This window comes from Tenrec ecaudatus, chromosome 12 (genome assembly GCF_050624435.1).
Source record: "Tenrec ecaudatus isolate mTenEca1 chromosome 12, mTenEca1.hap1, whole genome shotgun sequence".
Lineage (NCBI taxonomy): Eukaryota > Metazoa > Chordata > Mammalia > Afrosoricida > Tenrecidae > Tenrec > Tenrec ecaudatus.
Window position 1 is genome coordinate 45,279,811 of NC_134541.1, and position 26,064 is coordinate 45,305,874.

At 42.7% G+C, this 26,064-nt stretch overlaps 1 protein-coding gene across 1 annotated transcript in view; it reads left to right on the top strand.

Moving 5' to 3' along the window:
* The window catches only part of SPTLC3 (serine palmitoyltransferase long chain base subunit 3), a 159,714-nt gene extending 135,242 nt beyond the window's left edge, over nucleotides 1–24,472 (top strand). Inside the window, exons 10-12 of the mRNA XM_075527836.1 lie at nucleotides 12,993–13,128; nucleotides 19,578–19,707; nucleotides 24,359–24,472. Coding sequence (XP_075383951.1) covers nucleotides 12,993–13,128; nucleotides 19,578–19,707; nucleotides 24,359–24,472 — 380 coding nt within the window. The remainder of the gene's footprint in view (nucleotides 1–12,992; nucleotides 13,129–19,577; nucleotides 19,708–24,358) is intronic.
* Nucleotides 24,473–26,064: the final 1,592 nt, after the last annotated feature.

The following is a 26,064-nucleotide window of genomic DNA, read 5'->3' on the forward strand; positions in this document are numbered from 1 at the left end:
TAGGACAGATTTTTAGAGCAAAATACATTGCTTGTTGATTTTTGCATGTTAACATTTAGGTAACTGGCCACTAATAATGAGGGTTACAGCTAGGGCAAAACTTCCAGTGATGCTCTTTGGCAGAAGAAGAACTGGGCTATTTGTGTTTAAAAAGACAAAAAATGTATGAAATCAGCACATATAAGGGAGTCTTGAGCTGTCACTTATTGGTTTCTTAAGACAAGAAAGTTGAACCAAAGTTCAATGACTTCCACATCAATAGCCTTGGGATCATCTGTTGCCTCTCACATTCCAGCATTTCAGCCTTTGGCACATGCAAATATTTCTGTTTCTTTAATATGCTACTGGTGTGTTTGAGATAAAGTTCAGTTGACTTACTGGGAGTTCCAAATCAAATCCTTCTGATGTGGTCTATGAGCAATGTTGTGTACCTCAAAAGAACAGTCTTAAGTCATGGTTGCCTATAGTGTATGGCCATAGTCACCAAAGGCTGAATGTAACTAGACTAGGTCCCATTGGTGGTCGTTAGCCTTAATGTTGAGTCTTTTCCCCAATAGCATGCTGCTCCTCCAAGTTTACCCATTGATTGAAGAGTACGCACCTGTGCTGGTCCAGCTGTGCCCTCCACCCCGCCATCTCTTGACTTGGGTTTCCAGTAAGATTCACTACCCACTCTTGTAGGAGTGTTCCTTAATTTGGGGTGAACTGCAGAGTCATGTAAGAGCCCTGGTAGCCTAGCAGTTAAGTGTTGAGGTCTTGCTAACTGCAATGTCAAGAGTTCAAAACCCTCAGATACGTCTTGTCGAAAGAACAGGTTTTCTAATGCAGTAGAAATGCACCGGGGCCATTCTACTCTGCCCTGTATGGTCACTATGAGTCAGCATTGACTCAGTGGCGGTGAGTGAAGGAGTGGAGTAATGTCTCTTCACATCGTGGGAAACTGGCCCAGTTGAAGTGAGGCCTTTCCTGCTGGGGTGGTTTTCAAAATGTACAAGTAAAGGGGAAGTGCAGGATTCTTGAGTTCTAGGAAGGCATATTACCTCGTTGCCTGGGCAACTGAAATAGAAGACTCAATTACTTTAGAATAGCAGTCCACCTTTGTTGTGGTGTTTATTTTTATAATAGTGGTCTCATACACTAGTTGCCTTTTTGTGATGAGCTAATTTCATTCTGCATCATGGATTCTAGGTCATCCATGCTGTGATGTGTTTCCTGGTTTCAGCACTGTTTTTCAGGGATACATAGTATTCAATTGTGTGTATGTACTGATGTTTCTTTATCGAGTCTTCAAATGATGGACCTCTGGGCTGTTTCCAGGTGCTTGGTATTATGAACTGAGCTGTCAACATGGAGGAGCATCTATCTGTTCATATTTGTGTATTAATTCTTTGGGGTACAAGCCCAGCAGTGGTATTGCTGTATTGTATGGGCTTTCCATTCCTATTTGTTTTAGATAGTACCATATCGCTTTCCAAAGTGGTTTTGCATGTTTACAAACCCATCAGCAATGTATAAGAGTTCCAATCTCTCCAAATCCTCTCCAGAATTTGTTTTCTGTTATTGTTGTTACTTTTTAATTGAACTCTCCTTGTGGGTGTAAGGAGACTGGTAATCATGTTTCTGATTTGCATCTTCCAGATGGCTCGTGATCACGAGCATTTCCTCATGTGTATGCTAGCCATTGGAGTTCCATTGTTGGCGGACTGTCTGTTCATGGCTTTTGTTCACTTTTTAATTGGGTCATGTGTTAGTCTCTTATCGAGGTGGTGTAGAGTTCTGTAGATTTTGGTAATTGGACCCTTGACTATGGTGGCATTTCTAAAGAAAAAAAACCCCAATATGTTTGCTCTCCTTGCTCTTTTTGATGCGGTCTTTTGATATGTTGATTTTCTTTTTTGTAGGTCTCACTCATCAATGTTATCTACTCTGTGTGCTTCCTTTGTTATAGGTGGTAGTCTGTGTATGACCTGCAGTAGGACCCTTGAATTTGTTCCAATTTCTCATCAATGATTCTTACAGCTCTGGGATTTACATTTAGATCTTTAACACATTGAGATAGTTTATTGTGCCAACCTGGCCAATAAACACAAGTGGGATTAATTGAAGGGCGGAGAGATAAATGGCCCAGTGAGCCTAGCCTTTCTTGTCTCTCACTCTGGTCATCAGACCAGTGTGTGCCTGCCTTGCTTATTCTGTGCCTCAATTTATAGGTTACACTACCTGTGGGACCCCCTAACCTGTGGACTTTGTCACTGTAAATTGAGGTCCCCTTAAAAACCACACGATTGGAATTTACATCTCTTGATCTGGGGACTGACAGTTGGTGACCTGGCTGACAGTTGGTGACCTGCCTTGCTGTTTGCTGCCTGTGCTGGGATAGCCTAGCTCTCTCTCTACAGAGGACTACCTGGTGGCCCTCAAGACTTGAAGGACTTCCAGGGTCTCACAACTCTCTCACAGGAGTGAGTTGCACTGAGCCATTTATACTGCTTTATAATTTAACTGTTCATTTCTTGTATTATATATCTATCTGTCTATAATTTAGCAGTTCATTTCTTGTGTTATATCTATATCTATATATAATTATCAGCAATTTGGTTTTATTTCCCTAGATAACCCTGTCTAACACACGCATCTTGGGTTAATTTTTGTTTAAGGGGAGAAACATGGGTCCTATTTCATTCTTTTGCGTATGGAGATCCATTTTTTCCAACCCCATTTGTTGGAAAGGGAGCAGTGATTCTTACATGGGGGTATATGCCATACTTATTCAGAGAGTTTCTCTGAAAGGTCACCTAGTCTTTCTGAGCTAGATTCTGGGTGAAACAAAAACCCCAGAAGATAGTGGTGTGCGTTCTTGCTTGTTATTTGTAGGTGCTGTTCAGTTGGTTGTGACTCATGTCAAACCTATATGCAACAGATGACAGTGCTGCATCAACATGGTTGCTGGATTTCAGCCCACTGTTGAAACCACTGTGTCAGTCTACCCCAGTGAGGCGCGTCCTCCTTTTTTACTGACCCTCTACTTTACCAAGCATGATACCTGTAAGATGAAGTTTTGTCTAAGGAGCGCCCGGACTATATTTCCTCCGAGACAGACTTGCTTATTCCTCTGGCAATCCATAATACTTTTAATACTGTTAATCAAGGCAATGAAAATGCATTAAGTCTTTTCATGTCTTCCTTGCTCGTTGTGTTCTTGCTTAGGAATCATCTATTTATAGGGCTCTCGGGCCTCCCAAATTCCTTCATTAGTTTGGTTGTTGTTAGCTGCCACCAAGTGGGCCCAGCACATGGTGAGTCGGTGAAACAGAACCCTGCTATCCCTGTGATGGGTTGTAGATGGAATCATTATGACTCATAAAGTTTTTGCTGGCTAACTAACTGCAAGATCAGTGGTTTGACATTACCTGCCACTCCATGGGAGAAAGACGAGACTTTCTACTCCTATAGGGTTGCTGTCTCAGAAACCTGCTGGGGCAATTCTACCCTGCCCTGTAGGGTCTCCAGGACTCAAAATTGATTTAATGGCAGTGAGTTTTGGTTTGAGTTTGGTTTGAGTTGATCTGTAGAATGAGATTGCCAGGACTTTCTTCCTAAACTGCCTTATTAAACGTGAAAAATTCCATACTAAGTTACTGCTCCCTATTGAAATCCAAATTAACATTCAATCTTATAATTCATTCTTTATTTAAAGAACATTTGTTCATAAGGCAGTATGATTTGAAAACCTCATCATTTTAATTCACTTAATAGCTACACATTTCAATTCTACATTATTTGATATCTGTCTTGTCTATTATTAGAGTATTTCTTTCCAAGCAGTTTCAAAATATTTCCCTCCTCAAATATCTCCCTTACCAGCTAGCCCAGCTCTAGTATAGAGTCGGTTTTCATTTATGAAGGGATGTATAAACCCCTGGATCATGGAATTCACCTCTCATCATGAATAAACTCACCAGCTGTGTTCCTAAGCATGAGCTGTGGTAGTCTTGGAAGGAAGCATGGCCTGTTTATAAGTTAGTTGGGCAATACCTTGAGGCTCCTACTCTGTTTCATCCTGTGGGCAAACGTGTTGGCAATTAGCCCACTCCCACTCATGGGGACTCTGCGTGTGTCGGAATAGACTTCCACCCAGAGGGTTTTCAATGGCTATCTTTGTCCCCAGAAATAAATCGCTAGGTCTTTCTTCTAAAGTATATCTGGGTGGTATATCAGGGTTTCAAAAACCATAGCGCCTGGTTTGTAGGATATGCACAAAAGATGTTATTTCTAGCCCTCATTGTAAATGAACGCTAGTGGCATATGGAAGCAGCATGTGGAGAGATGGAAGCAAGGACCTGTTACCAAGGCCCTTGAGACAAGGCTATATGAACACCAACTCTCCTTGATGGGCAGCTACTCCATGTAATTCACTAGGGTATGCCTGCACTACCGGGAGAGTCCTTGGAACATGTAGATGTGACTAAAACATGCTATGACCTTGGAATCTAGACATCAAAATGCACAGCTTCAGTGCCTAATAAAAATGTGTGTTCCTCTCCACAAGTCACTCTAAGTACAACTCTATCCATCCCACTGGGAAGCTTGTCACTGCTAATGATGTCCGTGATTCTTGTGGCTCTGCAGCCTGATCATTTCTGAGTTCTCTCTGCTCCTAAGTAGATTAGAAACAAAATATCCTGTCTGGTGTCCAGTGCTTAAAATAACAGACCATTGGTTCCTGCTGCCATGTTGAAAATTTACTCCATCCTCCCTACCTCATCCCCATATGGTGAATCCTCAAGCCAGGGGCCGAAACTAAGGGTGACCGGAAGAAAGGGGGCAGAAGTAGGGGATTGGGCATCCTTAGACCACTGCAGGCAGTCCTTCATATCAATTTTATTTTCCCTGGGTTAATTTCTCAGACAGATCAACTTCGTCAAGAGTAAAACGTGCTATGGAGAGATAGTTCCCATCTCTAAAGAGAAGGACCAGGTTTTCCAAGGAATGCAGCATCAGGGCATGACTTTAGATTATTCAGTCCATATTACAACAATAATTGTGTGCTAAATACCACCATCGTGGCAGGAGTGAGCAGTATGCACATTTTCAGTCCTGGAAAACAATAAAATAGTTGCCCCTATGACATCTGGGCAGCTTCATGTTTCCTCTGTGAGAAAGCGAGCTTGCAAAGGCTGCATAAGCTGGAGCGTGACAGTAGTATTGGCTCGTCGGGTCATGAAAGCCCTCTCTTTTGCCTGTTTTAGGGGGCGGGGGGCAGAGAGTTGGTGCCTTTCTCTTTCTTTACATGCTGCCAGTTCGGCAGGGCAGAAACTTTCCTACTTAACTTGTGACAGCTCATTCTGGGATTCTCCAAAGTCCGTAATGCGTTCTGGCCCTCTGGAGAGTCACTTGCCCAAACATATTTCTGGAAACACCACAGACCATTGTTTTTCTTAGGGGACTGTGAAGCTTTGTAGTAGGATGCTTTGGGTTTTATTTGTTTTCCTTCTCCTGCCCCAGCTGTTTCTGTTTTAACAGCATTGGAGGGAAGGTTAAAGTATGTGTGGCCTCCATCAACCTAGCAGCAGAATTTGAAATGTGAACTGATGAAATCACGGTGGTCACGTCATGTGTGCTGATTGGTTCATACATGAAGGATGAGGTAGACAGTGGGTTTACCTCAAGTTGAATGATCCTAAGGAACACACAGCTGTCAGGGGAGCAGGTCACCCCATAAAATGTGCTCATGAAGAACTCAAACATTTAGGAACTGCTGGGATGGAATCATGCCAAGGACACACCTAAGACATGTGCCCATCTTTTTACTTTTCACATCCAATCAAGGAGCATGATTGCCCCAGAAGTCACCAAACACCTAATACTGGCTATATAGTGGCCTTGGGATTGGAGTAGCAATGGCTGTGTTTCCGACAACTGAATTCTCCTTGGCTGCACCCTGTGAAAACCAAAACCGATGCCTTATCCCATAAGCAGAGACCCTGAGTTAACTGTTCACTGTTGTAGTCTATTAAGGGAGTTTGGAAACGCTCTCCATATGACTCTGCAGTGCCACAAAGGTTGAGAACCTACTCTGTGTAAATTGTAAACGAATCCTTTAGCACCCTATCCCATGCCAGCACAGTACACAGCACATGGCATTAAACTCATGTTATGCACTAACATACATAATGCTCCAAAATTTCCTAGGAAATAAATATGCTTTACAAATAAAAATTAGATTTTTAAGATCTTAATTATATTGGCCAAATTAAATTTGATTTTTGTTCATTTAACTCCAATATGTATTCCTTTTCCACACCACAGCCTCCTCAGAGAACTCAGAATATAACAAAACAAAGTATTAAATAATAACCCTCGAGGATCAGGGCATTGGTAATTCTCTCTTTCAATACCAGGAGCCACATCCAATTCTCAGTCATTGTACCACATTCTCAGCCACCACCATCTATCACTGGAGGCTTGCATGTTGCTATGTTGCTGAACAGGTAGGTATCAGTAGAATGAGATGGGTTAAGAAGAAAGCTCTGGGAATCAGCCAATGAACAGTCTATGGGTGAAAGAGTCTGGCCTGCAACCCATCATAGGAATGGTGCAGATCCAGACAGAGCTTTGTTCCATTTTGCATGGGATCTCCAGGAGTCAGGGCAAATTCAAAGGCAACTAGCAGCAGCAACTTAAGGGAATGATCCCTTCACCAACTGATCTAAGTAAGGGCCCTTCCTGCCTTCCCGAGAGTCTGTGGAAGCAGGATCCAAAGCTCTTTGATGAGGCATCTGCAGTGTTGGGAAAGAACTAGGACAACTGTACTTAATGTCCGAAGTGCCTGGGCACCCCTGGCAGGCTGATATCAAAGAAGCCTCATATAAAAGCACAAGCATTAATCATGCCGTTTCCTTTTACAAAACGCTCCCCTAGCAAAAATCTCAAAGTGCAACATAATTAATAAAATCACCCAGATCCTATCTAGATGAGTAGTATTTTATGCAAATTCCCTTCTGCCCTGAGCCCATCCAAGACTATGAGAATGTTGTCAATTTCAAAGAGTGAGCAATAGAGTAATAGGAAGGAGCTCTATCTTGATCAATTCAAGACCGCCAAGCCATTTATCCTGACCTATGTGCGAAAATGTGACACAGAATGTGTCATGATGTCTTATTAGCTAGGCTGTGCTAAGTGGATGAAAATAGGAAAGGCATGGCAAGAATTAAATATTCAGTTCCTACAGATCAACTATGCCCAGGACTGATATTATGTTTGATCAAGCTCCCCCCAACAAAAAAAAACCTAGAACAGTGGTTCTCAACCTTCCTAATGCTGTGACCGTTTAATACAATTCCTCATGTTATGGTGACCCCCAACTACAACATTATTTTTTGTTGCTACTTCATAACTATAATTTTGCTACTGTTATAAATCGGGCAACCCCTGTGAAAGGGTCATTCCATCCCCCAAAGGGGTCGTGACCCACAGGCTGAGAAGCGCTGCTCTAGAAGCAGTGGCTTTAGGTGGTGATCCCATTACTTGGTTTAATTAAAGCAGAACGACTAGGCAGGGCCAATTAATTAGCCTAGAGATCAATGAGGCATGATAGGCAAAAGTACAGATAATGCCATTCGGAAAAGCCATTTAAGTCATGCGTACACTTTCAGTGAAGGAAATCCTTCTATTCTCTGGGGAGACATGTAAGAAACACTAGCCTTAGCCTGGTGAAGTCGTCTGCCCCTTGTGCAGCGAACCATCCCCAAAAGCGTCGAACACAAAAGGAGACGAGACATAGGGGATACATTTTGGCAGCTGTTATGTATCTTTTCACCTTTATCCTAATACCCCTTTTTAAAAACAAGTCATCCCTTGCCCCTTTTTTCTTTGGCATCTCCTGTTCTTCGTTGTCCCCTATTCCTTCCGCTCTGCATTCCCAAAGCACACACTTTGATGGAGGCATAACGATGGGCTTCTTTTTTAATCAAGGGAAAGTGTTCCTTTCCTAATTTCTAGTTCTGTACAGAAGAGAAATAGTTGTTAATGCAAGTTTCCAAAGGACATCGAGGTATGCTGCTAAAAGGGCTTTGTAAACTACTCCAAGAAAACTGTCTGTTGTTTTTGTAAATCTGAAAGACAAAATGTGCTCGGACGGCTGCAGACTCTGCAGATCCCCTACCTGTGTGAATGATGCACATCCGACAGCTCTCTGAGGAAGGACTTTTTTTTAAAGGAGGTCAGTAGGGAAAGAAAACATAAATGACCATCCTACTTATACCTCTAATGAATACCATTTCACCCCCTAATTAATGTTCTATCTGAATACTGTTTTGCCTCAATCACCTTCATGGTCTAGTCTTCCTCTTCCCAACAGTTAGTTGTTAGAAATTTTTATCTCTGTCTCTTCTCCATCTTGGCCTCCTCTTTCTCCCTCTTCCCCTGCTCCTCCTCTTCCCCCTTCTCTTCTATTTCCACTTTCTCTGAGAGACAGTTTGACCTATGCCTGGGGCCTCAGTTACCACTTCAGTACATTCATAACTCCAGATTCTGGTCTTTAAGCTCATCTGACATTTCTCTTATATGTGCCTAATTTGACATCCTATGCATGACAGTCTGTCTCTTATGTTGATGCCAGTTTTATGCTTTTTCATGACAGTTTTGTTCTCCATTCCACCTCCTAACCTACCTCTGAAACCTAAATTTTTAAAAAGCAAGTTCAATCCTACGTGATCTTTCTGTAAAGATGTCCCCATGCTCTCCTTTTGTGCCATGCACAACCACAACTGGCCTGGTCCTTCACCACTCTGTCTTCCTCCAAACCATAATGCCATTGTGCCTGCCCTGGTGCTTCGAATGTTCTACTCTGCCACGTTTTCTTGTTGACCCTCTGCTCACTCATTGTTTCCTGACTTCCTTGGACTCAGGCTGATTTCAATAATGAATATGGGCTTTCATAGACTGTAATGTTTCTTTACATAGTTCATCAGCATTGCAACTTAATATTCATGGGTGTGATTATTTAATAAATGTCTGCCTCCCCCACTTGACTATAGCTCTTCTCTCTGTTTTGGTCACTACCACCTGTCCTTCCTTTCTTCATGATTTACCATAGGTTCTACTAACTCATGGTTTTGTCGGTCTCATAGATCCTACTTTTCTCTCTATATGTATAACTCTCAATTCCTATTCTATTATTCATTGCTGGTTCTCTCCACATTCCTGAAATCCGTGCTGTATCGACTGCAAAGAAGATATGATTGCTTCAATTCTTCTTTATCTCTTTGGTGGTTTAGGGGGGATTAACTATAACTAGCCTCCTCATCATTCTTGACCAATACCCAAGTGGACTTTCTATTGGCCATGGGCATCCCTCATCAATTGGCTATGGTCAGTTTGTGGACTTGAAAGATCAGCATTCTGTAGAAAATACAATAATCCAGATGCTTTCTCTAGCGCAGTGGTTCTCAACCTTCCTAAGGCCATGGCCCTTTAATACAGTTCCTCATGTTGTAGTGACCCCCCAACCATAAATTTATTTTTGTTGCTACTTCATAACTGTAATTTTGCTACTGTTATGAATCAGGTGACCCCTCTGAAAGGGTTGTTCGACCCCTAAAAGGGTTGTGACCCCCAGGTTGAGAACCACTGCTCTAGCACAACCTGCCAGCTGCAAGTTGGCAGAGTTGAAGAAGGATCTTTCTTGGGATCGAGGATTGGGTGAAAGTCGTGACAGAAAATACACTTGGACAATTGGCTGTTTAGTTTTCCACTCAGCTCAATGTTCATTCCTCTGTAATTGTTGTCAACACAATCCACAGAGGTTTCATTGCAGGGTAGATGACGGCAATTGCAGTTAGGTTGAAATGTGACCCCTTGGCATTGATCTCTCGACCCACTGTATAATTGCTCCAGTTTTTACTATTTTCTGCTTTAATTTTGATTGAGGTTTTTCTTTGCTTTTGAGTCATTGCTATAGGGCCATTTGCTTGTATACTATCTTGGTTGTGTATGGTTTTCTGTTTATGAAACCCAGATTAGCTAAATCTCTGGAAGCAACAACTGGATATGACAGGGCAGGCTGGCAGGAAATGGGGAACTAGCAACAATGAGTACAAGGAAGAAGAAATGTCCTGGAATTGGTTTTGGTGGTGGTTTCACAATTCTGGTTGATTGGTTTTGTTGTTCATTAATTAATTAAAAATTCATTGTCCTATGTTTGGCTTACTCCCGAGTCAACTTCACTCTCAAGCAGGTTTTCTTGGTGACAAAAAGTGTAGTTTTATGATTATCTGATGCTTATACTTTTCCCTCAGTACACCTGAAGGAGAGTCTAACTGGCCAAGGTTGTGTTCCTTCACTGAACTATTAATCGGGGGAACTGTACCCTAGAGCAGAGATTGAAGACAGAGTCAACCCTACATCAGTGCTATTGTCCCCTGGAGGAAGGATACTGAGAAAGAGAGCTCCAATGCTCAACCCTCCCTCTAGGTACAGCTTGGGACCATTTTTCCAAGAAGGGGTTAGATGGCTATGTTGTCATGTTTAGTGACATTTTTTCCCCAATTTCCACTTGCATGGTAATACATGATATTGTATATTATACAAATTTATAGACACTCATAGAAGGTATTCAACGTATTGGATAACTCTAGAGCAGGATCGCTGATGAGTTAGAATGGATGATATTTGACCAAACTGGAGGCCGGCTGAAGATCACCGCGCAAACGGCATCAGCACATCCTGCTAAACAGCAACTCCACATCCTCTGAAAGCATGGCTGCGTGATACGTTTCCCAACTGAAGAGCGCTTGGAGTTCCCAGTGATATTCATCCCCTTCACTAACCAAACACGCTTTTGTTTTTGCTGGTATGTACTTAGCTGGCAAAATGTAGACGGCTGGAGTTTATAGATCACTTCAAAATTCTTTCTTCATTTTTTCTTTTCACATGTGTGACCTTGTTCCTGAGTCACACACTTAGGGTAACCTTCTTGAGGACAAACTTACAGTCACCCCTAACTTATCAACATGATTAGGCTCTGAAGAGCAAGTCATTATGCAGAAATAAGCATTATGTGAAAATGAAGGATGGTCATTATCACCTTAACAGCTCCCCTGACTTGGAAACTTCATGCTGAGCCCCTACCAAGGTCACCTGCCATCACCATCTTCCCTTGCCCTGTGTTGCCTCAGGAAACCTCATTCCCTATGGCTCACCACATGGGAGAGCTGCCACACCTTCGAGAGCCAGGGAGGTCTAACTGCTGTCCTCTTCCTATCCTTATCTTTGGATTACCTGCTCACTCTTGTTCTCACTATATTTTCAGGATAGATGACCCCAGCTCAACTTCTTAGTGACCCCAAAACACCCTTGGCAGTTTTGCTTGGGGCAAGAGGATCCCTGTCCATGGTGGGAGGTGGGCCACACTGCCCTTTGGATTCCCTTGCTTAAGCATCCACTGGCTGTTTCTTGGCAGCCTTACACCCATACAAGAATCCACACTCCAGAGCTTCCTCTGAGCCTGTGGTGGCCAGGCTTGCCTTCTGCCCTTGGCCTTAAGATGTAGCTGTCTCTAGCCACCGCCATCCAAGTAGTCTGCCCTGGCCTTGCCTGTGCCCATCTAGGAGGGAGCTTTGAGGAAAGAGGAGGCTACAGGTGCCAGGCGATGTGGTTTTCTAAGGATGCTGAGTACCTGAGTGGCCTGCCTCAGGCTTCCACAGCTCAGCCCAGCCCTGTTGCTCCTTGAGACTGGAAGCTGGGACTAGACCCTGAAGTCCCATTTCCTCCCTAGTCCCAAGGATGGCCCAACCAGGACACTGCTGCCACTGCCTTGGCCTCAGTCCTCTGGCCTCAGCAGCTCAACTCAACCTCCACCTGCTCCTTACTAGCCATCCCCTAGCACCAAGGTAGCTCAGAGGGACTATGGCCCTCTTCTTTCCAAGGTGCTTATACATCATGCACCACAAGCTTTTGTCCGCCCCCCCCCCCCCCCGGTGCACCCAGGAATCCTGTCAGGGACTTCTGTGCTCTGTACTGCCAGATACAAGGTTGTGAATGTGCAAAGCAGTCAGGTAGTAGATTTTTTCAATTATTGTCAAAAACGACAATGTCAGACATTGAAGTAGTTGTGAAGTCAGGAGTAGATATGCTTTGCTGGTCAGCCCGTGTCTTTCCTGGAGGCATAAACCAAAGATCTCATTTTCCCCCTTCCAGTATTACTTCACCTAAACAAGGGAACCCCCATTCAGTTGAACCTAGTCTAAGTGAGACTTGCTCCTGTCTGCACATGGGCTACCCTTTCAAACTCGGGTTGGATGAAGAATTTTGTTTTATTAGAGACTTAGATTCAAAAGCAACTGAACGAGGCTCCCCAACTTGGCTAAAAGTCGCTGACAGCCGTGTGTGTGTGTGTGTGTGTGTGTGTGTGTGTTGTTACTTTTCACATGCCCTTCACTCAGGTCAGTGTTGACAAAGCAGTCGACACACATCCTTTCCATAGTAAAATCCAAAGAGCCAAGCTCACTGCCATTGAGTCACTTCTGACTCCCAATGAGCCTCGAGGACAGAGCAGAGCTGCACTGTGGGTTTGAGAGCATATGAATCTTCACAGGAATAGAATGCTTAATTTTTCTCCTTGAGGAGCGTCTGAGGATTTCAGACTACTAACTTTGTGTTTAACAGCCCAGTGTATAACCTACGTCTCCGCCAGGGCCCCCTTATTCCTAATAGGTAACAAGCAAATGAGATCGCCTTCCTTCCTGAGAGACCACTCCGCCCAGCTTGGGACTGGCAGCTAGGAGTGCCACACACCACCCTGCCTTGGACCCTGGCTTTCAGCCTCATGGCAGTACCTGGGTGGCAGGTCTCGAACCTGCTTATGAGAAATGAGTTTCCCATCCGGCCTTTGTCCTCCTGGCATTGACGCAGGTTTATAAAAAGCCTTAGAAATGCTTGCCTAGTGGACTGACATTTTCTCCCTGACGAGTTTCATGCATGATTATTTTCAGGATTGCAGAGAGTACAACAACTTGCAAAAAACACAAGATACTTCAGACAGAGGCTAAGCGAAATGGGATTCATTGTTTATGGCAATGAAGAATCTCCTCTTATCCCCCTGCTCCTTTATATGCCCGGGAAAGTCGCGTAAGTATCCAGGTGTCTGAATAATACAGAGAGCTCAGCGGATCTAGCTAAAATCGTGTTCTGGACCCCGGGAAAGCACTAGCTTATGCATTTTGAATGGGATCTTTTTCAGAAGCCACCTTCCACACCTCAATAGGGCCTTTTCACGGCTGTCACGAAAAAGTAAAAAAATCCCACGTACCAGACCCAGTTATCTCCCTAAGGCCATTTGCAAACTCTGCAAATTTGGGGAAATCACTTGGCTCACTAGACTGCAACTGAAAATTAAAGGTGAAAGACAGCTACCTGTAGCCACATTTTTACCAAGCTCTTTCTTGTGGAGAACTTCTGAAAACCCTATGCCAACCTGTACACAAACTCTGTCACTGAATTCACGGGACAATCCTGGGAGGACGTCACCACTATCATTGTCATTTTAAATGTGGGGAAAGTAACACTGAGAGCCACTAAAAAGCTTGCCTAGAGCCATATAGGTCAAGAAGTGGTATAAGCAGGACATGAATCTCAACTTAATCATACTCAAAAGTTTATACAGCTAATTCCAAACTTTAATACTTCTACTATAAATCCCTTTGGATTGCTTTCTACTGATTACTACTCTGAATCAATCATTGGTAACAATTGCATAAGGAGACAAAAATGACCTTTTCTCAGTAATATATGGATAACATTATACATGAACCATACTCAAGCCTGCAATAGACCAAATAAAAACCCATTGCCTTCAAGGTCATTTCTACTTACAGCAACCCTACATGGCGATGTAGCATTTCCCCCAGAGAGTTTCCAAAACTGTAGATCTGTGGGTGCCCATTGCCATATCGTTCTTCCCCCCAGAACAGAGCTGGAAGTGGTCTGAACCACCACTGACCTTTCATTTAACAGCCAAGCACTCAGCCTTTGTGCCGCCTGGGTGCATTCAGACACTAATAGCCTCTGTTATTAAAAGGAGATTCAAGACATTTCTGTCCAAATACGAAATGTTTATTTGCATCTTTGACAAAGCTCACGGCAAAAAGCCATATTTGTCAAAATATTTGTCTGATTGTATAAGTCCTCGCTCTCCTCAACACAATCCCATCACAACCACATCCTTTAAGGGTCTGACAGTGGATCAATCAGCAGGTTATTTGGAGTACTGTATAGAAAAATACCTAATCATTAACTGAGAATTCATTGTGGGTGGGAGAAATATGTTTTTAAATTATCGATTTTCTAGAATGTTATCTGTTGTCACACACACATACACACACACACAAAGAAACGCATAAGGACTTAAGAACACACACAGAAGATCTTAGTCCACCGCACAGTTTCCATAGGTCAGAGATATGATTTGCATAGTGACCAAAAAGCACGCTGCAGACATGCTGTATACAATATTGCTCTGTGCTTTTAACAGTAAGACAGGCACAATGATTTAAAATAGCAAACAATCCAAAATCGTTTCCCATATGATTTTGCAAGACAAAGGAAACCCCATATTTATTCAGAGTGGTAGTGTAGAAAATTCTCAACCCTTAGTTCATATCCATTTGATATTTTATCATTCACTCACATAGAAGTATCAAAAATAAACTTATTCAAGTTTTAAAATGTGCACCAATAGTGTAATGGCAATAGGGGGTGTGCTGAAGAGTTCTACGTTTGATGGGCTAAGCTACAATTAAAACCTTAACAAGCTGGGAAATGAACAAAACTCAAGAGAAGCTTCCATGCATAGTAAAAACGAATTCATTTAATTTTTTTAAAAATCAACTGCATAAGAACAGGTTGACTCATCTCTTCCTTGTGACCCTTCTGTGAGGAGATGTCCCATTTTCTACAGATGAGTTTTGGGCCTCTGTTCCAACTCGCCTCATTCTCAACAGTATAGTTTTTTATTTGGTTGGTTGGTTGGTTGGTTTGGGGTCTTCTGATGCCTGTTAACCAGTCCCAGTGACACCTCATGATCACACAGGCTGGTGTGCTTCCTCCATGTGGGTTTGTTGCTTCTCTGCTAGATGGTCGCTTGTTTACCTTCAAACCTGAATAGAGGGAAAGTTTGCCTATGCCTCCATATGTCAGGAGAAACAGATGGACAACCGTTGAGAGACAAGTTTCTTGTAAAATGTATACTCTCTGGGCCAGTCAGATGCTTGTAATCAAACAGAGATGTTTGTAATCAAACAGAATTTTCACTCCATCCCTTCCTATCTCCAGACAATGGATTGGTTACTTGATAAAAGCCCCCGTTTTGACATTCATAAGACGAGATGTAATAGTAACAACTTTATAAATCCATTGTGAAGATTAAGCAAGATGAATGTCTAGGCAGCATTTGACATGTGGCCTGTCACTTAGGGGTCCCTCAACATTGGCTATTATGATTAACAATATTCATAGCACGCATAAAATATTGAGTATAGTGATTGAAGTTTAGGCATTCAATAAATGACAGTCATTCATAGTAGTAATTGGATCATTGGATTGCTCTTACTCCAAAGGCAAACCATGAGCACTGCCATCGAGTCACTTCTGACTCATAGCGACCCTAAGCACACGGTAGGAGTGCCTCTTGGGTTTCTGAGACCGTAACTCTTTACAGGAGTAGAAAGCCTCATCGTTCTCCCACAGAACAGTTAGTGATTTTCAACAGCTGACCTCAAAATAAGCAGCACAACACATAACCCTTAACCACCCAGGTCCCTATTGATCTTACAACTACAACTATAACCATTTTACCTTCAGTGGAGTACAATGTTAAGCTTCGTTGGTGTTGTTAAATGACTCCCCAAAGTAAATATTGCAATATTCTATTACACGAATAAGAAATAAAAGTCCCAGAAAAAATAGTAGGTAAAAATATTTCTGTACTCTGCGTCAGTCAATGATGTTCAACATTGGGTAAGTCAAACGATTTCATTGGGTAAGTCAAACGATTTCATTCCTTCATTCCAAACGATTCCATTCAGATTACTTTGAAGAAGTAACTCACCTTGCTGAGAAAGGCAGTGTTGGTTCAGCAGTAGAACTCTTGCCTTCAATGAAAGAGAGCCAGCCAATGCATGCCATGTACAACAGCCATCACTCATGAACAGTCAGTGGGGGCTGTGTGTTGCTGTCACACCAAACAGATTTCAGCAAGTCTTTCAGATGAGGACAGCCTGGAAAGGAAGGTCTACTTCTGAAAATCAGCCAGTGAAAACCCAGTGGGTCAGAATGGTCCCCTCCACAAGCTCTCCTGCGGATGGCACAGACTTGAGCCGCATTGTCTTTCTTTGAGCCGGGAACTGCCATGGGCCAAGGTCACTCTTAATGGTCTCTAGAACAGCATCACTGAATGCTGATTGTAGGCTCCCTGTGAAGAACAACTAAGGGTGCGATCCAGAGCCTTATCGTACAAATGACAAGGCAGAGGCCCAGAAAGGGGAGATTCCTTTCTCAGTGCCATATGCACGCACATTAAGTAGCAGAGCCAGATTTGAATCCGAGTTCTGTTAGCCTCCCCAGGCCCTTTGCACTGCACAGTCCAACCTCAGAACTTTAGGCCACTTTAAAATGCACATCTCACTAAAGCATCACAGCATACAAACTTGACGCTCTTTGAAGCCACTTTTGATGATTCAAAAGCATCAATTACTACAATGGAAAAAACAAACTTTATTTCTTAAATTGAAAGCTTATATGTACAGAAGTCTTTGAAATCAGGAGTAAATCATATAAACATGTCTTTAATTTGCTAATTTTAAAACTTTTGCTTTTACTGGAGAAGTAAGATTTTTTCAATGTCCACCTACTTTATAATGAAAATTGAATCTAAAGCCAGTTGTCCTTTATTTTAACATAGTCTGACTACTGCTCTACAACTGAAATCTACTGTGGAGTTCAGGATACTATGATTTCACCTGTAAAACCAACACATTAATAATCAAGACTGTGCTGTATTTACTAATTGCAATGTGATTTGCTTCTTGCTACACAGCCCTCACCATACACTTGGAAGGCGGTAACATGCAAAGTACTATGGTGGGATTTTTATTCTTATTCGTGTAATAGAAAATTGCAATATTTACTTTGGGGAGTCCTTTAACCACACCAACTAAGCTTAACATTGTACTCCACTGAAGGTAAAATGATTATGGTTGTAGTTGTAAGAGTAACAGGGACCTGGTGTTGATTTTTATTTATTTTTTACTATTTACATTGGTAAGTTTCTTCCGGCAGATACCCACTCTAATTTGCACGGGGAAGTGCAAACCCAGAGACTCATTCCTGATAGAAATGTGGGCAATCACACATAGTAACTGAAAGAAGCTTGGCTGAGAAGTGTACGGTTTAAACGGAAAGGGGCTGCAGGGAAGCCCCCATTAGCCTTGAGAAGGAAGAGAATCGCGTCTTTTGTTGCACATCCTCCTGCAATTGGGCTGCTTCGGTACAAAGGGCAGCAAACACAGTGAACACAATCTTTGGGAGTCCTAAACCTGGCCTGAGCTCATGGGTCTGGTGGTTTTACTTTAGCAATGAAAGCACTCCCCTGGTTTCTCAGACAATGACGTGCTCTCCATGTGTGTGGTGTGGTGGGCAGCCTTCCATAGGGCGATCACGAAAGAGAGACAGCGCTTTTGTGCTTGCGTGTTCCCAGCTAGAAGCCTCACATGCTCCTCCTGACGGCCCGGTTCCAGCCACAGGGGGAAGCTCGCCTTGCCAGCCAGGGGGCCGGGAGGCTGCTGGCGCTGCAGGTGCTGCCGTCTCCAGTGCTTCCTTTCATGCACTGCATTCTTCATGGGAAACCCCAAGGCCTAACTGTTAACTTGGGAGAGAGAGAGGAGGGGCAGATGGACAAGCCGACTGACTCTCAATATCTGGTTCGAGTATTTTTCTGAAATTATGGCTGGAAGATTTTGTGGTGCTCCGCTTGACCCCCAGCCTAAAATAATAGAGCAACCATTTCGTAATGCTAAGAACAGATCTGTGGGCAGCGGTCCTCAAGAGTAAAAGTTTCCTGTGGAAAGCCTCGGAGCACAAAGGGGGAAAGATTTATTTGAGGGCACGTGCCTTTTTGTCTGGCATTGGCTCCAAGTACAAGTAATTTGAAGGTTTAAGAACCTGACATCCTAGAATAAATTCTGAAATTAGCAACTAGGGGAAGGACCTACCGCTTTAAAACGTTGTGCGTAAGCACTGGAGACGTGGCCGGTGCGTGGCTTCTAGCCGTAAGGGCTACACCTAGCCACGGATTCCTGTTCTTCCCCTCTTCTACTTCGCTCCCCTTTAATCTGTCTGATGGTTGACTACCTTTGAGTAAAATGAGATGTTCATTAACACAAAAAATTGAGCAGAATTTTGCTTCTCTGGTTTAATGTAAAGAAAAATCCCTCCGGGAACTATCTTATCTTGATCCTCACATTATTGTTACAAAGATAAGCTTCTTTAATCTTCTCATTAGATAAGTGATATTAACTAAGATTTTTAAACATCTAGGTTTCCCTTTAACACATTGTTGTTGCTGTTAGCTGACAGAGTCATGGTTAGCCTGTGCATAATAGAACAAAATGTTCTCTGGTCCTGTGCCATCCCCATGACCAGTTGTAGTTCGGTCCTTTGCAAGCCATAAAGAGTTTTTCATTTGATTTTTATTTTGGCAGAACACGGGACCTTTCATCCTAGTCCTTCTTGGTGTGGAACCTGCATGAAACCTGTCTGGTACCACCAAAAAATTCTCACTGCTGTAGAGTCAATATTGGCTCATAGCTATCATACAAGACAGCTTAGAACTGTGCCTGTAGGTTTCTGAGACTGTAGCTGTTTATGGGAATAGAAAGACCCCTCTTTCTTCTGAAAAGCTGTTGGTGGTTTCACTGCTGACCTTCCGGAGCGCAGCCTAACCTATAATCACTATGCCACCAGAGCGCCGAGCACAGCAACATCGTGCAAATCTCTGCTGACTGAGAAGTCATAGATGCATTAGCCAGAAATTGACCCCAGGCCTCCCACGTGGGAGGTGAGAATTTTCCTTCTGAACTAATGCTCATTTAATATGTGTCCTTCCTTTATGTGATCCCTGTTGGGTTTTTGTTTGTATATACTCTTTGGTTTTTAGCTAGGAACCCTGAAGATAAGGAATTTACAGAAATATAGATGTATTAAGTTTACAGAATTATAACTGTATTAAAGGTCGACACACATGTCAACATTTTCTTTCCGATGTCCAAGTCAGTCCCCACAATTCTCTATTGCGTGCATCAGACCCTGCGATACTCCAGCTCTCAGATATGGGCTGTGTCCAGTAAGCGAAAGTGGCATTACCTGAGCAGTCATATGTGACAGGATTTTAATGACTTCAACCATCTTCTACTCATCATAAAAAAACTTTTAAATGCATTTAGCTTTCTTAGTCAAATTCATTTAGTTTGTTTGAGGCAATAAGTCTACTTTCTTTCAACTAACCCAATTAAAATCTTCCCCAGGGCTTTTGCACGGCATCTGTTAGAGAGGAAGATCGGGGTGGTTGTCGTGGGGTTCCCAGCCACACCCCTTGCTGATGCAAGAGCTCGTATTTGCATGTCAGCAGCACACACCCGGGAGAATCTGGACACAGTGAGTATGCGCAGGCCATCGATGGTATTACCTTCCGGGTCTCCAGTCCTGTGACCTTGGATTCTCCACAAGTTCTTTGGTTTGGACCTGTTCGAGGTACCCTGGGTTTCTCTTTGGTGATTTAGAAAAACAACACAAATGAAGCTAACTGTTAAAAAGAAAAAAACATAGGTATGCTAGAAATAGCTAGCAATGTATTCAACATAGTAGATACAAAAGAAAAACATTGAGGGAAGATGGACCAAGGCAATATTCAGGTTGCAAGAAGAATGACTTAGTAGTTGAATGCTGTGCTGTTCGCCTGTCCTTCAGTGACAAGTCTTATCTCACATTCTCTTTCATTATTAACTCCTGTATCCTGACATTATTCAAAACCACCAAATATTTAATAATAAAAATGACAAACTCAATGCCATCAAGTTGACCTCAACTCCTGATGACACTATAAAACAGGGTAGAACTGCCCCTGTGGGTTTCTGAGACTGTAACCCTTTAAGGGAGGAGAAAGCCTGATCTTTCTTCCTCTGAATAGGCTGGAGGCTTTGAATTGCTGACCCTGCAGTTAGCAGCCCAATGCGTCATCACTGCACCACCAGGGCTCCTTAAAAAAAAGTGACCCTACTAAGCACTAAGTTCCCACACGCCGTCCATTAAGTTTGTCTAATTGTGATGGCTGTGTGTTGCTGTGATGATGAAAGCTATACCATTGATATCTCAAATACCATCAGGGTCACCAATGGTGAATAGATTTCAGCCAAGCTTCCAGATTAAGAAGGAAGAAAATGCAAAGCCTTGAGTTGCAATGTTGAAGGATTCTATAGGCAAAATAATAAATAATGAAAACGCATTGAAAGAAGATGGAAGGAATACAGCGTCACTGTATCAAAAGAAATCCATCAACATTCAACCACTTCAAGACAAACTTGTCAGACAAGAAGGAACTTATTGCTTGGCAGGCTCTTTTTTTCTCATAACAGATTGGGTGGTTGTGAAAAATGTCAAAATACAGGAAGTTGATGTTGAAAGAGAATGTTTGATCTGATTTTGCATTGAAGAGCAAGTAAATAACAGTATTCATCTACCAAGTGATCAAGAACTGACGATATTAAAGGAATAGCTTCAACTGCACTGAAGGCATTAGCAAAATACAAGATTCCAGTAATCGATGGAATACCAAATGGAATGTTTTCAAAATGTATAGTCCAAACCAAGATATTTAGACGACAACTATTTGGCTAGCCAACTAGAAGAGTTCTGTATCTGTGACCACTCAAAAGAAAGGTGGCCCAACAGAATGTAGAAATTATTGAATAATATCATTACTATCAAAAAGTCCTGCTAGTGTCATGGATTAGGCACTGGGAAGCTAATCGCAATGTCAGTGATTTGAGTCCACCAGTTGTTACAACAGAGAAAGGGGTGGTGGTGGTGGGGGGGTGCCCCCACACAGACTCACAGCCTCAGAAAACCAAAAGGGGACTTTTACTCTGTCCTATAGGCTCAACTATGAGTAGAAATCGGCTCGATGGCATCTTTGCCTCTAAGGAACATTATGTCTGTACTTCTTCCAAGACAGATTTGACTATTTCCCAGACAGATTTGAGTTTCAGAGAAGGTTAGACTTTTTCACAGTAGTCATTACATTTGCAATGGTACCTATTTGTGACATAGAGCCGTGGTGGCACAGTGCTTACTCTTGGGGCTGCTAACCACAAAGTCAGCGGTTCAAAACCACTAGTAGCTCCACAGGAGATAGAAGAGGCTGTGTACTCCCATAGAGCGTTCTACCCTGCCCTATAATAGGGTTGCTATGAGTCGGAATCAACTGGGTAGCAGTGATATACATAATATAACAAATTGTTTCTACTGGAATGTAAGGGCCATGACAACCCCAGCCTCACTTTAATCCTCCACAGACCATCAAGCTAAAAATACACAACCACTGAAGTCTCCCTGCTTCTTGGAAGCACTGAAACCAAAATTAGTCCTTGCTTCTTTAGAAGCATCTCAATCACAGCCCAAAGAAGCCTCTCTGAACTCTTTACTCGAATATCCTACAGTTTCTCCAGAGACTATTCTCCCTTGCTGCAGGAAGCTCAATAGATAGATAAATAACTACCATCAAGTCAAGTCTGTCTCCTGATGGCCTTACATACAACAGAATGAAATGCTGACTCAAGTCAAATTGCTGCAGCCATTGTGCCGGTCCATTTACTGAGTAGCTCCTCCACCCTAACAAAATGCAATGTTCCCATATAGAGGTCTGGTCCCTATTGGTGGCATGCTGAAAGCAAATGAGCTGCCCAGTGGCCTGCTCTGTTTTCATTGGTTACTTTTCCGAAGTAGATTGTCAGGACTTTCTACCTACTCTGCATTAGTCTGGAAGCTCTCGTGAAACCTGTTCACCATGAATGACTGTTGTATTTAAAATACCAAGGACACGACTTCCACCATCACCGTAATATGAAAGCCACACAACCTGAAAAGCTGACAGATTGGTGGTAAATAAAACCCATTGCGGCCAAGTTGATTCTGACTCACAGAAGCCCATAGGAGTTCCGAGAATGCAGTAATCTCTAGAGAAACAGACTGCCTCATCTTTTCTCCCTAGAAGCATCTGGTGGTTTCAGTCAGCAGGCAAGTAAGTAGCCATTGCACCACTGGGGTGCCTAGCTTTATAAGATCACCTGCGTGTTGCTGGTAATCTTTAGTGGACTTTGGCACAGATCACTGTATGTTATATTTGCCTAGCTAACAGATGATTTGTACATCAACAACAAATGCAATAGTAAAAACCAAACATATGGAGGTAAACATTAATAGAAGTTTTAGTGTTTTCTTCTCCATTCTCCATGAATTCTCTCATCTCTTCCTCAGAGTGTGAAGGTCTACCACGTGAGAGGGCACTGAGCTCTTTGATCCCCCACCTTCACCTAGACACAAATAGAAAACATCCCACACAGATGTCATTTCAAAGAAAACTTCTGTTCCTTTTTCCTAGTGCTTAAAGTTGTGCAGGAAAATTTAGAAGGTACAGGAGAGTCAGAACACTTTCATCCCCCGTAATCCTACCACTCATCAATAAACCACTCTTAAGGTGGTGGTGGAGGTCCTGGGTGGTACTAATGGGCTTCTCTGCCAACCGAAAGGCGGGAGGCTCAAATGCACCTCAAGGTGCCTTGGAAGAAAGCTCTGGTGATAATCCTGCCCTCAAAGCAGCTGTTGAAAACTGTACGAATCACGGTTCTGCTGCCTCCTTGTGGGCCTCTGTGAGTCAGACCCAGTCATCTTGAAGCAACAGTTTGTTCTGTTGTGTTGTGTTTATAACATGGTGATGAACATTTTGGTCAATGCCACTTGGAACACATTTCTCAAGACAAATGTCCACAAGTTCCATTCGTCACTCATTCAAATGATATCACTCATTCGAATGGTGCCTGCTCTCATTTTATCCTTTTCGAAGCATCTATTGTCTCCCACCTCGTACTGATTAAGACAACAAGACTGAAAAAGGTTCAAAGATACTCTAATGACCATAAGACCAGAAAGATGCTAAGAGTAATAATCGAATTCTTTGTTTTATGGATCTCAATTGTCTCCTTTGTGAAATGGAAATGCGTGTACCTGGCTTAAGTAAATAAGCTTCCAGGGATGAGTTAGCTGGCTCTTGTGATATAAAGTTGTCATACCACACAACATTGAGGAGAAGAAGGGTAAAGCTTGGCAGGATAACGGAAGATAGTGCTATGCTCTCAAAAAGTTCCATTTTGGTTTGGACCAAATGAGTTTGCTGAGGATACAACCCTAGTAAGTATACAGACAGTCAGATACCCTAAGGCTGCTGTGCAGGACGCATCGGGCTCCTAACCGAAAACTGAAGAGGACCCCTGCTTCTGCGAAGCTTTGTCGTCTCAGAGATCCTACAAGGGTTACTGTGATTCTGCCCAGAGTCAATGGCAGTGGGAGAGTATGTTTATATCAAGATAGACAGAGCGTATATACTCAAGTAGAAGCCAACCCGAATATTGGCCAAGGCACCTAAATTTACCACAAAAACTGCATGAAAATGTGCTGGGAAAACTCAGCTTATAGCCGAGTATATACGATATGTCTTATGCTTTGAACTATCTGAATGAGTAAAGACAAGCACAAGAACAAAGCAAAACCAGAAACCCCAACCCCATTGCCATGAGTCCATTCCAAATCACCCTTCGGGACAATGGCAAACTTCCCTGCAGCATTTCCAAGGCTGCGATTTTCACGAGGCTGCCTGCCTGCTGGCCACAAATTTCTCCACGTGGAACTACCAGCGGGTTTGAACCACAGACATTTCCATTGTCAAATGAGGGCTTGGCAACTGTGCCCCCAAGAATGAACCCAATCCTTGCATTCACCTCCGTATCCCCCCCCAACCAAATAAAATAAACATTCATAATGTGCAGTTAGGTCATTGAAGAAAATTATTCCAAATGAATTAGCATCCCACATGTCTCTAGTACTTATAAGTCATAACCTAATGACATGAACATTGTTCCTTTTCTTTAAAAGCAAAACAATGGGCCCTTAGGAGATGCACCCTTTATCTGTGAACTAAATGGCGTGGCCACATCAGAGGTTAAGGATAACTGACACTGAGCGATCTCGTTTGCAGGTCTTAGAAGCCCTTGATCAGCTTGGTGATCTCTTGCAACTGAAATATTCCCGGCACAGAAAGTCACCTCGCCCTGACCTCTATGACGAGACAAGCTTTGAACTTGAAGATTAAGTCTACTGGTCTTGAATGGAGTGAAAAGATTTTGCCAGAAGGACGGCTTTCCTTAGCTCAAAAAGGAATATACTCTAAAGAAATGTCTCCCCTTTCTAAAGGCAGGATTGGTTTTCGGACCAGGTTAATTGCACTGAAGGAGACATTGTCATTGCATTTTTAATATCTTTTATTGGGACCAGAGAGATTAAACTATGATTTAAGTTTTCTTCTCCCAAGGATTCTGCTATAAATACATGCACTGAATAGAATGTTTTCGATGGCAATGAACCTGTGTTTCCGGCTGCTCCTGTACAGTCTCTTTGGTCTAGACCCTTTCAGGGGTTACAACCAAAAGAGGAGGTTTTGATGTTCAATTCAGTTGATTTCATGATGTGTTTACATATTTCACCCGCAGATGTGGATGCGACTGGTGGAGAGTAGTTACCTCTTTGTTCCACTCCTAAAAGTAGCAGCTAAAACGTACCAACGTCATGGGAAGCTCCGGGTAGGAGGTAAAGCAATGTGGCCTCTGCGCCTGCTGCCTTTGAACGTTTTCCGAGGACAAGTGTTAAAAGACATAATATTTCAAGGGAAAGAACAAAATGCTCAGCGGAGACGAGAGACATCTCTGAAGGAAACTTTCCTTTTCCTCCCGCTGGCATCCTGTAGGTTCGCAGCTGAGCTTTTGAGATTTGGGAAACTTAAGACTTTTGTTTCGTAGGAAAGGAAGGTGAAAGAAACAAAAGTCAACTGCAGGCCTAAACATCTGAGCCTGCAAAGTTATAACAACTTGAATATTCTGGGTGCCATGGGGGGTGAATGGGGAACATCCGTAGCCTTTATTATAGTCAGGAATGAGCTGTAGTTTCCTATTTAATTTTGAGTAAATGGTAAAATTCAATTTCCTTTAGTGCTGAATCCCAAGACCACGCTTGAGGAAGATCAATACAAAACATTTAAAAGCAAACTGTTTTCAACTTTTTCAAGACTGACAACTTGGATCAAGACTATTAGCACAATGATCCCAATTTGGTGCAAAGTGATCTTGCTCACCATTGTGCGATTAACTATAATTTTCTTCTCTCCCTTACTGTCCTTCTCGCTATCTCTCCTGGATTCTTTTCCTCCCTCTCTCTACGTGTGAGTGCCAACTTTTCTGGAAAAGTAGCCCTTTTCTAATTGGATCTAGTGGGTATGCAAAAAAAAAAAAAAAAAACCCCAGTGGAAACCCTTATCTTTCACAAGCTTCCAGATGGTGCCCAGATTTGGAAACGCTGAGAGCAGCGGTGACCTTTGTGCGGAGCCTCTGTAAGAGTTCCAATGAGTTACCGAGCATTCCACTCCATCAGATGACACTGTCAACAAATCACTTCAAGAGAGGGGTGGCTTTGCATGACACAGAGAGACCAAGCGTTCATGTTGCGCACTGAGGTAGACACTCAAACCAGCAAAGCCAGTACTAGATGGAACAAAATGCCCTGATGGTCAAAGCTCATTAAAGAATAACCATGGTCCGAGTGGAAAGATTTTGATGGGAAAATTATAACCAACAGTAGGAACATCAATATAAAAGTGATTCATAATGATATACATCTTCGTGATACATTGCA